The 13,779-nt window shown below is 36.7% G+C and overlaps 2 protein-coding genes across 2 annotated transcripts; one reads left to right on the top strand and one right to left on the bottom strand.

The window, feature by feature from the left end:
• The first annotated feature begins 740 nt into the window (after window positions 1-740).
• On the top strand, window positions 741-1,277 carry LOC100852938 (protein NIM1-INTERACTING 1). The gene has a single exon (XM_003632368.4). It carries the CDS (start codon window positions 861-863, stop codon window positions 1,197-1,199), a length of 339 nt encoding a protein of 112 aa, XP_003632416.1. The 5' UTR covers window positions 741-860; the 3' UTR covers window positions 1,200-1,277.
• Window positions 1,278-6,249: 4,972 nt separating this feature from the next.
• On the bottom strand, window positions 6,250-10,679 carry LOC100247044 (probable boron transporter 2). Its single transcript, XM_010653992.3, has 12 exons — window positions 9,981-10,679; window positions 9,781-9,863; window positions 9,443-9,635; window positions 9,152-9,290; window positions 8,795-8,960; window positions 8,486-8,652; window positions 8,224-8,397; window positions 8,046-8,141; window positions 7,809-7,946; window positions 7,289-7,608; window positions 6,933-7,200; window positions 6,250-6,856 (listed from the first exon to the last, which is right to left on the bottom strand). Exons 1-12 carry the CDS (start codon window positions 10,082-10,084, stop codon window positions 6,551-6,553), a joined length of 2,154 nt encoding a protein of 717 aa, XP_010652294.1. The 5' UTR covers window positions 10,085-10,679; the 3' UTR covers window positions 6,250-6,550.
• Window positions 10,680-13,779: the final 3,100 nt, after the last annotated feature.

Raw genomic sequence — 13,779 nt, 5'->3', positions numbered from 1 at the left:
ACAAAAGATTATTTCAAAATGGAGCCTCGTAAAATTCTTTGCATCTAGAAAACAAGGACGCTTTATGGAAAAATCTGATGGAATTTTGCACCCATTGAGACGTGATGATAAAGAAATCTTGGACCATCTGGTGGGCATGACCTATTCTCACTCTACGTCTCCACCCCTGGTTTCTATATGGGACCATTTTTTATATTTTATTTTATTAAATTCTAGTGACCTCTACGGAATAATTGAAACCATTTGTGAATTATTAAAATTTGATGGGTTGATGTGAGTGCAAACAGAAACATAATTTTTTAATTTTTGGGTTTTTTTTTTTTCAATTATCTCAAAATCAGTATCACATCACCCAAGGGAATGTTTAAAATCATAGGTAAAATCATCGTAGATTTGATCTTCATTGTAATGATATTTTCTTTAGAGCCATCCAACCAAATTGAAGGAACATTCTTTCAGAATTGATGCCTATGACGACCATATTTTCTCTCCTTCCAAACACCGCTCCTTTCACAGCCACAGAATCAGTAGAAAACGGACGCAGGCTGACATCATGGGCTCGATGTCACTCTTCGAGTAATGCATTACGTTGTGAACAAACGTAAATCACATGACGCCCGTTGCCCGCAAAGTCAGGCTAGTCAGCCATCGGAGCCCATTTCCGGAAATGTCCATGGACTATCGTGGAAAAATTAAATCAAGAATATATTTGACGGCCAGACCGAAGGCTATTCTAGTCTTTTCACATTAACGCGGTACCAGCTTATAAATTGCGGAAAGAAATGAGAAAGTTGTACACGTTCCTTTCGTTCCAGTAGGCGCAGAGGAAGAAAAGAGACGATCCTTCTGAAATTTTCTCCATGGAGAATGTGGAGAGCGATGAGAGAAGTGGCAGCAAAGGGGAGGATGAGGAAGAAGAGGAGAAGATAGAGCAGTTTTTTGCTTTGATCAGAAGTTTCCGGGATGCTCAAAACAGGCGAATGAGCGAGTTGAATGAGATGGAGGAGAGGAGGAAGAAGAAGAAGAGGAAGATGGATGAGGAGCCGTCCACCTGGGTGCCAGCTTTTCGATTTGAGGACTTTAATGATGAGATTGAATTCAGACGGCCCCCTCTAATCTTCCCTGGTAAACGAAAGGAAGACAAGAAGGTGGAAGACCAGGAAGACGAGGGTGGTCTAAACCTCAAACTCACCCTCTAGATTGTAAAGAAAAAAACCTATGAATGAATTATGCTTTTGTAAAATTTATTTCAATGGGAGTTTCGATTTGGAATTCAAGAGTGTTGGTCTTTGTTGTTTGGTTGATTGAATTTCCGCCATTTGAATATTATGATTAAGATCAAACTTTCTATTTAAACTTTGAAAATGTGAAAAGGGATGGAGGTGGATTGAAGGTTCAGGTTGATTCTGTTGGTTTCTGAAAATGATGTTTTGAAATAGAGGAGGGGACATCATCACAAGCATTTGGTGGTTGCAGCTCACTTGCTTTAGAATGCAGAAGGAGCGTGTTTGGTTGTTGAGAAACCTGTGGGCCCCAGATTTTTTTTGGGAAAATAGTAGTAGCATGAAATTTTTTTCAAAACCCCCATTTTTATCCTGTTGATCCTTGTGCCTTGATCCAGAAAACACCAAAAAATTTCATGCCACCGTATCAATTTTCTCCATCTTGGGTCCTGGAATTGGTAAAGCTAGTTTGAATCCAGTCCAAATCTATAAAAATCGTAAATCAGATGGATCAAAACTTCAAATTTTGCAGGTGGGTCTCTGGGCAGGGAAGTCTCCAGAACCCAAAATTAAGCCAATGGTAATGGTGATATTAGATCATTGCTGAGTTGGGCAGAGAACCCAACAATGATATTTGTTTTTAGCATACTCCTCTCCTGGCTGAGTTGCTTTTCCATTAATTTTCCCCACTGAATAGCTAGCTTCCAAACGGAAGAATTTTGTTTTGGAACTCATTTTAGGGAGTTTTATTAACAGAGAATTAGCTGGGTCACTGCTAAAAAGTACGTATAGATGTAGACGACCACTTCCAACTTCCAACCCATGTGGACTGATTGCCTAAGGCTCTTTCCCAAGTTGGTGAGCTTTTAGCCGCTACTGATCCGCCTTCATCCCCTTTGCTCAACCTAAAAAAGGACAAGAAGACTAGCACAGTTCCTCTACATTAAGTCTCTGTCACATTTCAACTAACCCACCAAGAACCCCAGATGTAATTGATGCCTTCGTAAATAAGTTCCAATCAGGCCATCTGCAGTTGAGTCCAGTGGGCTGAGGAGTGTGTTGAGTGTAGTGAATTTTGGGGGGTTTACTTTGTGAAAAAGTCTCACTTCACATCAAGGCAGGAGATCCAAAACCACAAAATTTTTTCCAAGGGGAAAAAAAAAAGTGGGGAACATGAGGAACAACACATCATGAGATCATGAGGACAATGGGTTCCATGCAGTGGACGGCAAGAGAGGCCCACGTTTTTCTCATCATACAAGTTGGGTGGCATACAGTATACAGATTTTGAAGCAGGCCAAGAATATATGCTTACCATCACTCAAAATTGTGGCCTGGAACCGGTGGATCTGCACCGACATATTCATAATCCATGCAACTTTATCCCGTATTTTAAGGAGATTTTTTTTCTTCCACTATAGAAATTGTTGCAATTTGGGCTTGAGAAAGCTAATTGGTCATCCATGGTCTAAATAGTTTTTTTACATGAAGAATATACCAATTCGTTTTTCATTTTGATTGCAAGTATTAGATCCCATGGTAATATATTAGAATGAGTGGACAATTTTGCTTTAAAGATTATTACTTTGAGGTTGTTTCAATTTGGTGGGAAAGGATACATGCATTGGTAATTCTCCTAGCCCTCTCGGAGTAATTCGAAGCTTGAGGGTGAGGATTTAGATGAATATTGTGAGTCATAGGATCCCATATGGTTGCTTTCATAGTCTTTATGAAAGTGACAAGCTAAAAGTGTTTGAAAATGAATTGATGATGTGTCTTGTGATGAAATCATTGATTTTGATGATTCTTATTTGTTTTGTATTTTGAAACTTTGAAAATTACTTATGATAATGCTAAGCTAAAAAAAGAAAAAAAGAAGAAGAAGAAGATTTTAACAATATTGTTGGGTTGAAATTTGAAAAGGATGCATTGCAAATAAAATAACTTTTTTAGGCTCGAAACATCAGAAGTTGGTTAAATTGAAAAAAAACCTTGTCAGTCTATTAAATTAGAGACTCTTAGCAAGAACTTAGCTAGCCATAATGAGATATTTCATCATGATACTAGAAAGATTATATGCTTTTTAAGGAGAAGTTATCTTTTAACAAAAGAGGTACTGATTACATCAATCAATCTATTACTCTTAATAATGACAAAACTACTTTTGTTAAGCCTATGAAAACACTTTCTACTAATGAGATTCCTTCAAGGACCGTTAGATGTGCCCCATGCCATAGATATATATATGGACATCATGATAGTATGTGCTGCAAGCTATTTGATAGATTACAAGCTCATATATAAACAAGTTAGATAGCATATCTAACTTTCTTATAAATCAAACCTTAAATATTAGAAAGTGGATGAAGTCTCACTTTAAGTTCAAGAAAAGTCAATCTAGTTCTGCTCCAAAAATTAGGCGAATTTGGATTAGTTTTCACTGTAAAGGCCCAATAAGTTCCTATATCATTCCTTTAAACTCTCTTAAGATTTCATTTTGTAAAAAATCTAAAAGAATTTCCACTATTGTCTAGTGCATGTTACTCCATGATATAAGATCATTCTTAATGTGTTATTCCTTGTATCTATTGCTATGTCATTTTAAAAGTCCTTAGGGTTTTTATATTTCTTTTTTATTTTAGGACTTGTCTTTCACTAAGTCTATATCTTGATCCATTTAGGGAGAGTATTTAGAAGATAGAGTTATTCATTGGAGTAGTATAGAGAACTAATTGACTAATTTATTCACTAAACTTTTAGATGTTTTTAGGTTTGAAATCCATAGTCACTAGGTATTTTTCCATTAGAATATGTTGCATTGTCAAAGACATAGGATCTTGGATTTAGGAAGGAGCCGGTAATAGGTCATAGAGTATATTTCTAAATGAATTGAATTGATAATGTTGATCCGGTTGTTATCATTATTCTCTTAAAAACTTAGGATCTACAAGATTTTTGTCAATCACTTGAAATACACATTTTTACCTATTTATACTCAGAGTCATTTCAAAGAATTTCCACTTGATAAAAGTTAACTAAGAATGTATTTGATACTAATTTAAGGAAATGTTTACAGTATCTTTTAATCTTTAAATGATAAAAAATTTCAAATATTAGAAAAGTTAAAAACACTTCCTATAATTATTGTCAAACAAGTTTTAAATATTTTTTGTTCTATATATTTGAAATTAAATTGGCGAAATTTAAAAAATCTTTGTAAGTTTGATGTCCATGTTGATTATGAATTCTGAATTATCATAAATCATTTGAGAATATTCATTTACCATCACTTGAATAAATTGAAAACATCCCCAAAATGTGGTAAAAGTAATTTATGCTCTATGCCTATTAAGTCTTGCCACCACATGAAAATAAATTAGAAATTATAAAAACAAAAAATTTTGGGATTCAAATATCACATGATATGTAGATTCATGTGAAAAACATAAAGTCATGTTAAACATAAATCTTACTAAAATAAAATCAAATTAAGTATATCTAATTATAATATTTTCTCAGACTGATTAAATAAATTTTTTACAAATCAATTTGCGATTTTTACGATATAGATAACTTATTCATTTTGAGTTGGAATTGTAGATACTTTTTCTACTATGTGATTAGTTTGACACTCTGCATAATTGATGAAATATTGTATTTTATCGTGAATAAGAAATTCTACATGAACCATATTTATTTTCAAGAATTTTGATGAGGAGAATGCAATTTTACTTAAAAGATCCTATTTCTTTTCTTGTGAAACCTTGACACAAACCTCAACAGCGGTCCTTGATCAAGATTCAATGGAAGATAAAGTAATTTTTTTTTTGTTTTTATACATATCTTTCTTACATTAAATGACTACATATGATTTGTTGGATAAATATTATTTTTCTTTTTATTTTTATTTTTAATTTTTTGATGATCACATTTGTGAGATATACAATTATTTTTTACTAAAGGGAGAGCCATTGTTTATTGTCTTGCTTATTGAGAAGATGTATATTGCATGATCTTCATAGGAGACGTTTATTTAGTACTCATTTTTGTTATTTTCCCTATATACTACGTGTGCCATAAGTATATTGTTGTTTGACTAAGTTTTAGATTGCATATTCATGTAATACACAAGAACAATAAAAAGAATGCCCAATTGATACTAAGTGAATTTTGATGAGGATCAGGTTGAGGGAGTTGTAGGATCTTAGTTTGAGGGTTTTTGGATCATATCAAGTGAATGTTGATCCTTATGACTCCATTTATGCTTTCACTACTGACTTACAAGAACAAGGCATAAACCTTAAACCCACCCCTTTATCACAACCTATCATATGGATGACTTGAAGGCCTAATATCCAATAACGAAGTTCTTATGATGTTTATGATTCATACCATCCATTTCCTTTGGCAAAAGGTTGTTCAGTGGATGACTTCCTTTCAATCTTCTACATGACAAGCCATGTGCACGTGATTATGGTCAGCTAGTATGTCATGTCTCTGCTTTTGATCCACATTCTGCTTTTTGGGCAGAAGATCCAAGAGATGACTCCAAGCTCTGTTGTCATGGAGTGCTTCACTGAATCTAGCATCAAGACAGAGATTTTGAAATTATTAGAAAGTGACAAGAGCTCCCAGAGAGAGGTGGAGAATGAATCCCACCTACTAAGTCAATGGAATGAAATGGACTACTCAATCAGCACATTCTGCTCAGCAATTGTTAATGTCGGACCCCGTGTCTTCTATTCATTTGCATGCTGGCTGAGAAAGATTTCTGGCCTCTGCTTTTCTTTGAGAACTATCCAGAAACACTCCTTTCACATCCCACTTTGGTTCTTCGAATCCAGTCTATGTTCCAGGTTCCACAGTATCAGGATTGATGGCTTCATTTGGTGTGTAAGGGTGCCTGCAGATGGAGCAGAATGGCAAAACATCTTGTCCCAGCCCAAATAGTTTGGATAATGCTTTGTTTAGTCTTATCTTTTTATCTATTTTTTGCAGCAAATGGTCTTTTATCTGTGAGAGAATCGAAGAAAACCGAAAAGTGGATATACATGCAAGGAGTGAATACACAATCTCCAATACCTAGTTTCCTTTTCAAGAAACAGAGGAAACAAGACAGTACAAGAAGAGAGTAGTAGTCACTAGAATTGTTGAAACAGAAGGACCAAACAATTCTATGGTTACAACTCCCCTCTTTGCTAAAGGAGAGGGTTTATATAATTTCCAGTCAAGGGTCCAAGACAACATTGAAAAGAGATGGTGCAACAAGAAAGCAAATATTGAACTTAGTAGAGAGAGAGATTTATTAAACTAGCTAATTCTTCTCATTAGTTTGAGGAATGTGGACTTTTTCCCAAGTTAGACGGCTTCACTTCTCCTGTCTTTGGACTGTATTTCCCTCTCCCGCTTGATTGAGGACTATGCTCCCCTCTTAGTTCGCTTACTCGAGGGCTGTATGCTTTTTCTGATAGACGAGGACTCTGAAAGTTTCTGGGATCTTTTGTTGGTGTTGCAGTGGAGCTTGTGATCTTAGGACTGCACATATGCCTAATTTCACCACGGCTTCTAGTAATTATTTCATCTAAAATCTCTCCACCCTCTGCCAAAGAAGCTCCAGCCCCCATCTCTCCCTCCTGCTTGGAACAAATCAATCAATACTAATCCCAAATTTGTGGTAAAACATTTTAGAATATTTGATGAAGAATATACCATTGCAAGATTGAAAGGTAAAGCTGGTGCCTCTTCATACTCTGCTGCATCTAAATCTTGAAGGTGTGCCCCTTTGAAAAACTTGGGCAGAAAGTATTGTCTCACAGGAACCAAAAGCATGATCATCAAAGGGAACAACAACCCTGCAATTGGAACCCATGTGATCCCAAAACAGATAAGCAAGTATGCTGTTTGGAAAATTGTAAATGTCGCAATACTCTTGAAAGGCACAGTTTCCACGAAGGTGGCATGATACTCCTCTAGAACTCTGCGGGAAAGAAGGTGATTTTCTTAGACATGGGGAAGAGAGTAGGAAACTTGAAAGATGTTAAAGAAAAGGGCATTAGGCGGTTTACTTGTATCTTCTGCTTGGTGCGGTGAAGAGCAATAAAATCCTTTCCCAAAACTGGTTACCTGGTAAACTTTCAATGGCCATGAAGGCAAAGTAGCCCCAAAGTACTGAGGTTGGGATCATTTTAAGGATAGGCATGGCTGCAACACATCCACCAACTGCTGCGGCTTGAAGCAAGTTGCTCAGGCGCTGTTCTTTCACCTCCACAGGCAGTAGGTCATCAATCTCCTTCTCAACATCAAATACCGTCTCATCAACTGGGGCATCAATTGCCCCCATGCTTGAAGCCAATTGAATTGTTGATTCTTTTAACTCCTTTAGTCCCTGCTCACGGAATTCATGTAGTTTAGTCTTACCAAGATTAGGGGATCTTCAGTTTGATGAAAAAAAATCATGATTTTATTGGAGTCAAGTTGCTTATTAGTAGTCAGACTCTTTGGAGCCCACAAAGCCTATAAATCATTTGAATGCAAATCTGTATTCTATTGAAATTTAAACTGAAAAAAAAAATGACACAATCTTACTCGAGCTGAGGGCTCCTGGTAGATCAAAGGGGTCTGCATTTGCTGATAAGCTTCTTGCATATTTCCATACAATTGACTTAAGCTTGAGTTCTTTCTCATACTTATGCGTGCTGTTGCAACAAGACGGTTACGAAGCAACTGCACAATGGGAAGATATTAGTCTAAGAAAACCAGCTTTGTTCAAGTATCTAAAGAGAAGAGCCGCTAAATTTACCACTGGGCTTTACAGTAGATTACCTGATGTTTAAGAGTAGCCAGACTTTTTGTATGCATTGGAGATTGTGGGATCACACCATTTGATGGAGGGATTCCAATAAGACCACACATAATGGTCTGCCATCAAGAAACGGGAATTCAAACATCTAAAAAAATGAGTAGGGGTCACAAGTGAAAAACATAGTAAAAGCTCTCATACCAAGAACCCTAAAAGAAGCAAGTCATAATGGAAAGATGGTGGCTTTCTCAAATTGAATTCTTTCTGCTGAGCAAGTTGAGATGCTACACTATGGTCAAAATAGTAAAGCACTGCGATCATCGTCGCTGGAATAAAAGCTCCGACTATATAGAGAACTGGCACATCAAGCATGTCCTGCCAGTTTGAATTATAAATCATCAGTTTTGATGGTCTAATGAGACATACAAGGAGCTTGGGGAACTAGAAGACTTTATTAACATGCCTTAATGACAGTCCAATTCTCGTATGCACCAGGTGACCATGGATTTGGGCTGACAAGGCGTCGTGGAATTCCTTTTGGAACGCTTCCAGCAGGTATGTAGGAAACCGCTGTCCAGATTAGAACCATAAGGGGCACACCATAGTCTGCTATAAGGCTCCGAAGCCAACCTGGGAAAACCAAGCTTAAAAATTTTAAACATATTCACAGAAAAGAAAAAGTTGCCAATTCATAAGCAACAAGATCCGTGAATTAGTCAAAGCCTAGTCCAGTTAATTTCCAGATCACCAGAAACACTTGACACATACTGACCAGTCCCATATCTCCATGACCTTGCTTTTCGGCTTCTTAATGCTGTGAGCAGAAGGCCAAATGAGAGAACCAAAGCAAACATCCCATTTGCGAATCTCCATGAAGGTATGAACTCTGTTAACTTGGCATTTTCTTGTTTTGGTATGCGAAACTCATCCACAATTCCCTAGAGAGAACTCACAAAACAACAAATGAAAAATATGACAAATGATTGAAGTAATTCACAGAACCATCTTCAAGCAGTATGCAGAAGTTGAATAAGGGATGAGAAGGTGTAAGTAGGTAGTTTTACACTAACAACCTACAGAGGAAAATAAAGAATAGAACAGAATTGAAGATGATCAAAATATTTCTTACCTTAATAGCTTGCTGCATGAAGAGCATAGCGATGAGCAGACCAAACAATTCTCCTGCCACACGGGTAAACCTATTGATAATGGAGCAAGCTCCTAAGATAGCCAGTAAGAACAGCAAGAATGCAGTCCACACACATACCCTGAAAAGCATCAAATGTTTCAGGTAAGTACTTATAAGCTATAAACAGGAAACTGAAGTCCACACAAGGAATTCGAATCAATATTGTGGAAGATACATTAAGAGCATAAACTAAGTATATAATTATCATGAAAATGAGAGGAGATAGATCACCATCCAGTCCATGCTAGAAACAGCTTCCGGCCCAAATCTGGTCTCTCCTTGGCAAAATTGAACATGAATGTGTACATGATGACAGTGGGCTCTGCAACTCCTAAGATCAGCAGGGGTTGTCCTCCAATGATGGAGTGTATAATCCCACAAATTGCTGTGGATGCCAAGGTCTGAACTGCAGTCAGAACTCCTTCTGCATGATCAAGGTGAAGAAATATTATCATTTTCTAATCGTTTCTATGCTAAAATGAAGGTCAATAAGTCTGGAAAAGATAAAGGTCTATCAGAATTTTGAAGTATTACTCAAGATGTCTAATTTAACAGTTTGCTTTGAATACCAGTATTTCTCTCCAGTTGTTCACCAAATGAAATGACCGGGATAGCAGAAGCAAAGAATATGTACGTGGTAGGGGCCAAAATCCTGAAAACAATTAAGTATCACGCGATGAGGTCAATACAAAGCCAACAACATAAGAAGTGAACAACATAGACGAGATGATTAGAGAATGTGACTAGCAAAGATAAAGTGAGTATATACCGGAAGCCTGCTCTGAATCCACCAGCCCAATCTTGCTTGTAGCACATCAATCTTCCTCGAAGATCATTCTTTATTCCACGAAATGGTACAAAAGTCTCCTCCATGGCTCTTCCTACTTAAAACTCAGCGACTACGTACTCTTGCTTCCCAAATGGCTTCTAACAGAAAAAGAAATACGACACTGAAAAGGATGAGGAATACCCTTCAAGGATCCCTTGGGCTTTCACAGTTAGGATGCTATCGATATCCATAAATCACATGACTTGGGTATCCAAGATTCTGTATCAAAAGACTCACGGTGAAGAACTTGACACAGGAAGAGATCAATCAAAATGGAGATACACAGAAAGGTCAAACCAGACATCAGCTTTCAAAATGTGCCAAACTTGAATACTTGAACCAGATTACATCATTCAATGCATCAGCTATGAGTTTAAATTCAGGAGAGCAGAGCAGCTGATGATTGAATCAAAAGCACAAGAGGTCTCAAACCTCTGGAAATGCTTACTGCAATCAATGTGTTTGCATAGAAGGGAGAGAGGAAAACTACAAATATATAAGCTTCAAAAGGGTTGAAAAAAGAGCAGGCACTGTAGATTTTGACAGAGAGAGAGATGAGGCTGAAAAGGGAACGAAAGCGAACTCGCCATCTTTCTTTGCTAAGCAAAGCATACATACAATAGTATATTTTACAATTTATGTCATTTGCATCAAAAGCTATCAACCCTAAGGAAAAAAAAAGAGACAGTTCGAAACAAGCTGGCGTTGAAATTTGAAGTAGCCCAAGTTGCCAAATCTAAACATACATTATATTATCTTCCTATTATTATACCAAGCATAAATGAAGTCCTCCCCTTAAATCATCTCCTTTCAGCATCAAGAGGACTTATGAACATTGACAAAGTAGAACATAAAAAATAAATAAATAAATAAGAGCTTTTAGCCTACCATATAATCTCCATGAAAATGACATTGAAGATACAATAATTTGATTAAGCACCTTCCCTGCCCGCCACAAAATGAATGGGAAAGAACAAACTTAGGGGGAGACCCTGCTGCTCTAAATTCCCAGAGCATGAATAATTCAACCGTATCTTATTGTTGGAGAGGACAGATTCTCTCAAATGGATGCTTACAGTGAATGAATTTGTCTTTAAATCCATGTAATCTGAAAGATACTTTCTTTTTTGCATCATATGCTTCATTGCGTGAGAATAATATTACTCAAGAACTTGGATTTTTCCCATGATTTCTTTATGGAAGATTAAGAACAATAAAATAACTTCTTTCATTTTTGTGGAGAACAGGACTCTGTCCAGATTAAATATGATCTTATTTGAGAGTTTATTGTAAACATTATTTGAGGTCTTATAATCACATAATTGATGTGAAAAACGTGGATTTTTTTTTTTCCTTATTAAGAAATCTTGTTAGACTCATAGTGTTGTCCCCAACCCCCTATCATCAGCAGATGACCTGCCTTCAAGTGACTGGATTGTCCAGCATCTACAATATCTAACAAGAAAAAGACAGCAACACATAGCCTGATTTAGCTACTTTCCAATGGGGTTTGGAACTTTTTCCAACCCAAGGCATAACCATAAATGTAATATGAGAATCAGTCAGGAATACCATCACAAATTTAATCCAAAGTCGGCAAGAACTACACCAATTTCAATATATATAACCTAACAAGATGCCCCCACATGCCATGTTCTGAAAATGATTCCATTGACTCTCCTTTCTTTTCGGTTTCTTTAAAATAATAATGTCAATGTAACAAGCTCATGCATGCTCCATCCAGAAGACCAGCAAGGACAGCAAGCCAAGTGGATTCGGACATGGGACGGGGGGAATAAGCTGGGCTGCTGGAGCTCCCTCCCTTGCATGCATTCTCAATACCGTCTACTCTAGTCGAACCATAGCTGTTCCATCCAATAGATTCATTTTCAGATTTGGAGCCATATCAAACAAAAATCCTTTAATACTCTGCCCCTCTTGAGATTGGACTTAAAACGAAGAAGGGGGTGATGTCAAAGCCATTCTGTATATTATATTCTCTCCCATGTGCCTTGAACAGCTCATTTTGGCTATCCTTGGCACTCACTCCTGTACCACTCTCTTAAGGAAACCTGAGGTTACTCCAATGAACAATCTTCTAGTCCACTTGTTATGGGCATCTAACATAACAACATTATTGATGCTATTCCACAGACAAAGCAAAAGACGAGACCAAGATCCTACTTGTGCCAAACCTAGACTTGTCATTAAGTGCTGTCAGCAGGGCCAATTGGCATTGTCATAATATGATCTCTGTTCTAATATGATACATAGATCTTCATCTTCACCTAACTCATTCCAGAAGGGTAGTAAAACATTAATTATGGTAGATACTCTGCTTTTCAAACCTGCAATGTTAGTGGAAAAAAAGGAGTATATGATAAAGTTTTCTTTCAGACTTTGATACTTTTTATTATATAAACCTTCCTGGATGGCCAAAAGTCATAAAAAGACAATGAAGTATGATGCAAATCCGATATCGTGCAAACGCATGTAGTACATTTACATAATTGTTTAATGCACATATTATCAGTTTACCAAATTCACATATGCCTGCCTTGGCCTGGCTCTACCTCAGTCAGGAATATGCCTTAATTTTTGCCAATGATGAGGAATCAACGAGATAGAATCCTGTTAATTTTCTTGTCTTTCTTTTTTACATTTGACAAATAGAATTAAAAAAAATTTACTTTGCAGGTCACCATCATCAATGTGTTCATCATAGCTATAATTCCTACTACTACCATCAGTGATGATATTAAAAAAGACAGCCAAAGAGGAAAGCAATGAAGGAGAACTAAAGAGAGAAAACAAACAAACCCCCAATAGAATAAATTTCTATCATCAACTCCACCTAAGGGTGATTATTAAAGAGCATCACTTTCAGATTCAAAGATATCCACCAATATCCCCTTTTGTGTTGTCTTAACCTGTTAGGCAGGTGGGTGGGTGCAAAAGACCCAAAAGATGAACCCAAAACTCAAAAGTCTTGAACTTGGATCAACCCTAAAATTCAATGAATCCACTGAAAGAGAATAGACAAAAATGAATGATAATAATTCTTCAACCCAAAGTTTATAATAATAATTACAAGAAAAGTCCAAAAACCTCAATGACCATGAATGGAATTTTCCTAGAAGATCTAAACAAAATTTTCCGAAAAATTGGGTTTTTACACAACAAAGGAAGCCCCTTTTAGCCCCTAGAAGAAAATCATTGGCAATGGATTCTAAGGCTTTTCAGTGATATGTTACTGGTAAAGAGCTTCTCATACATCATACAGTTAGGTACTTGGCATGTGGTCTACATCACATATTCATTATTGATGTTTTTGCTTGGTAGTGAAGATTTAGTATTGGGCAGTCAAATGATGGAGCGCTATTGGGTCGATAAAAATGGGAAATGCAGAAACACAATTCTGGTACATTGTACAGGCCAGAGTGCTTGTTCTACATCACATTAGAAATAAGTTTTTAGAAACTAAGTATGATGATAACATGCAGTTTTGATAATGGACCTATTCTAAGTAGCTTGGTCCCTTCGATCAACCTTGGGGCTTTGTATAAACTAATGACACCAATCAAAGAGCCTTCTTCCTGCTGAGGTTGAGAGAGATTCCCAACAAAAGAGAAGCAATGATAGCATTTGAATTAGATGTAAAGAAAAAGCACGCATATTTCTATATACACAGTTACAAGTTTGTGAGTCCATTGCATACTTTCTAGCCCTTGAATTATTG

This window comes from Vitis vinifera, chromosome 7 (assembly GCF_030704535.1).
Source record: "Vitis vinifera cultivar Pinot Noir 40024 chromosome 7, ASM3070453v1".
Taxonomy (NCBI): Eukaryota; Viridiplantae; Streptophyta; class Magnoliopsida; order Vitales; family Vitaceae; genus Vitis; species Vitis vinifera.
This window is presented reverse-complemented; position numbering and strand designations above follow the sequence as displayed.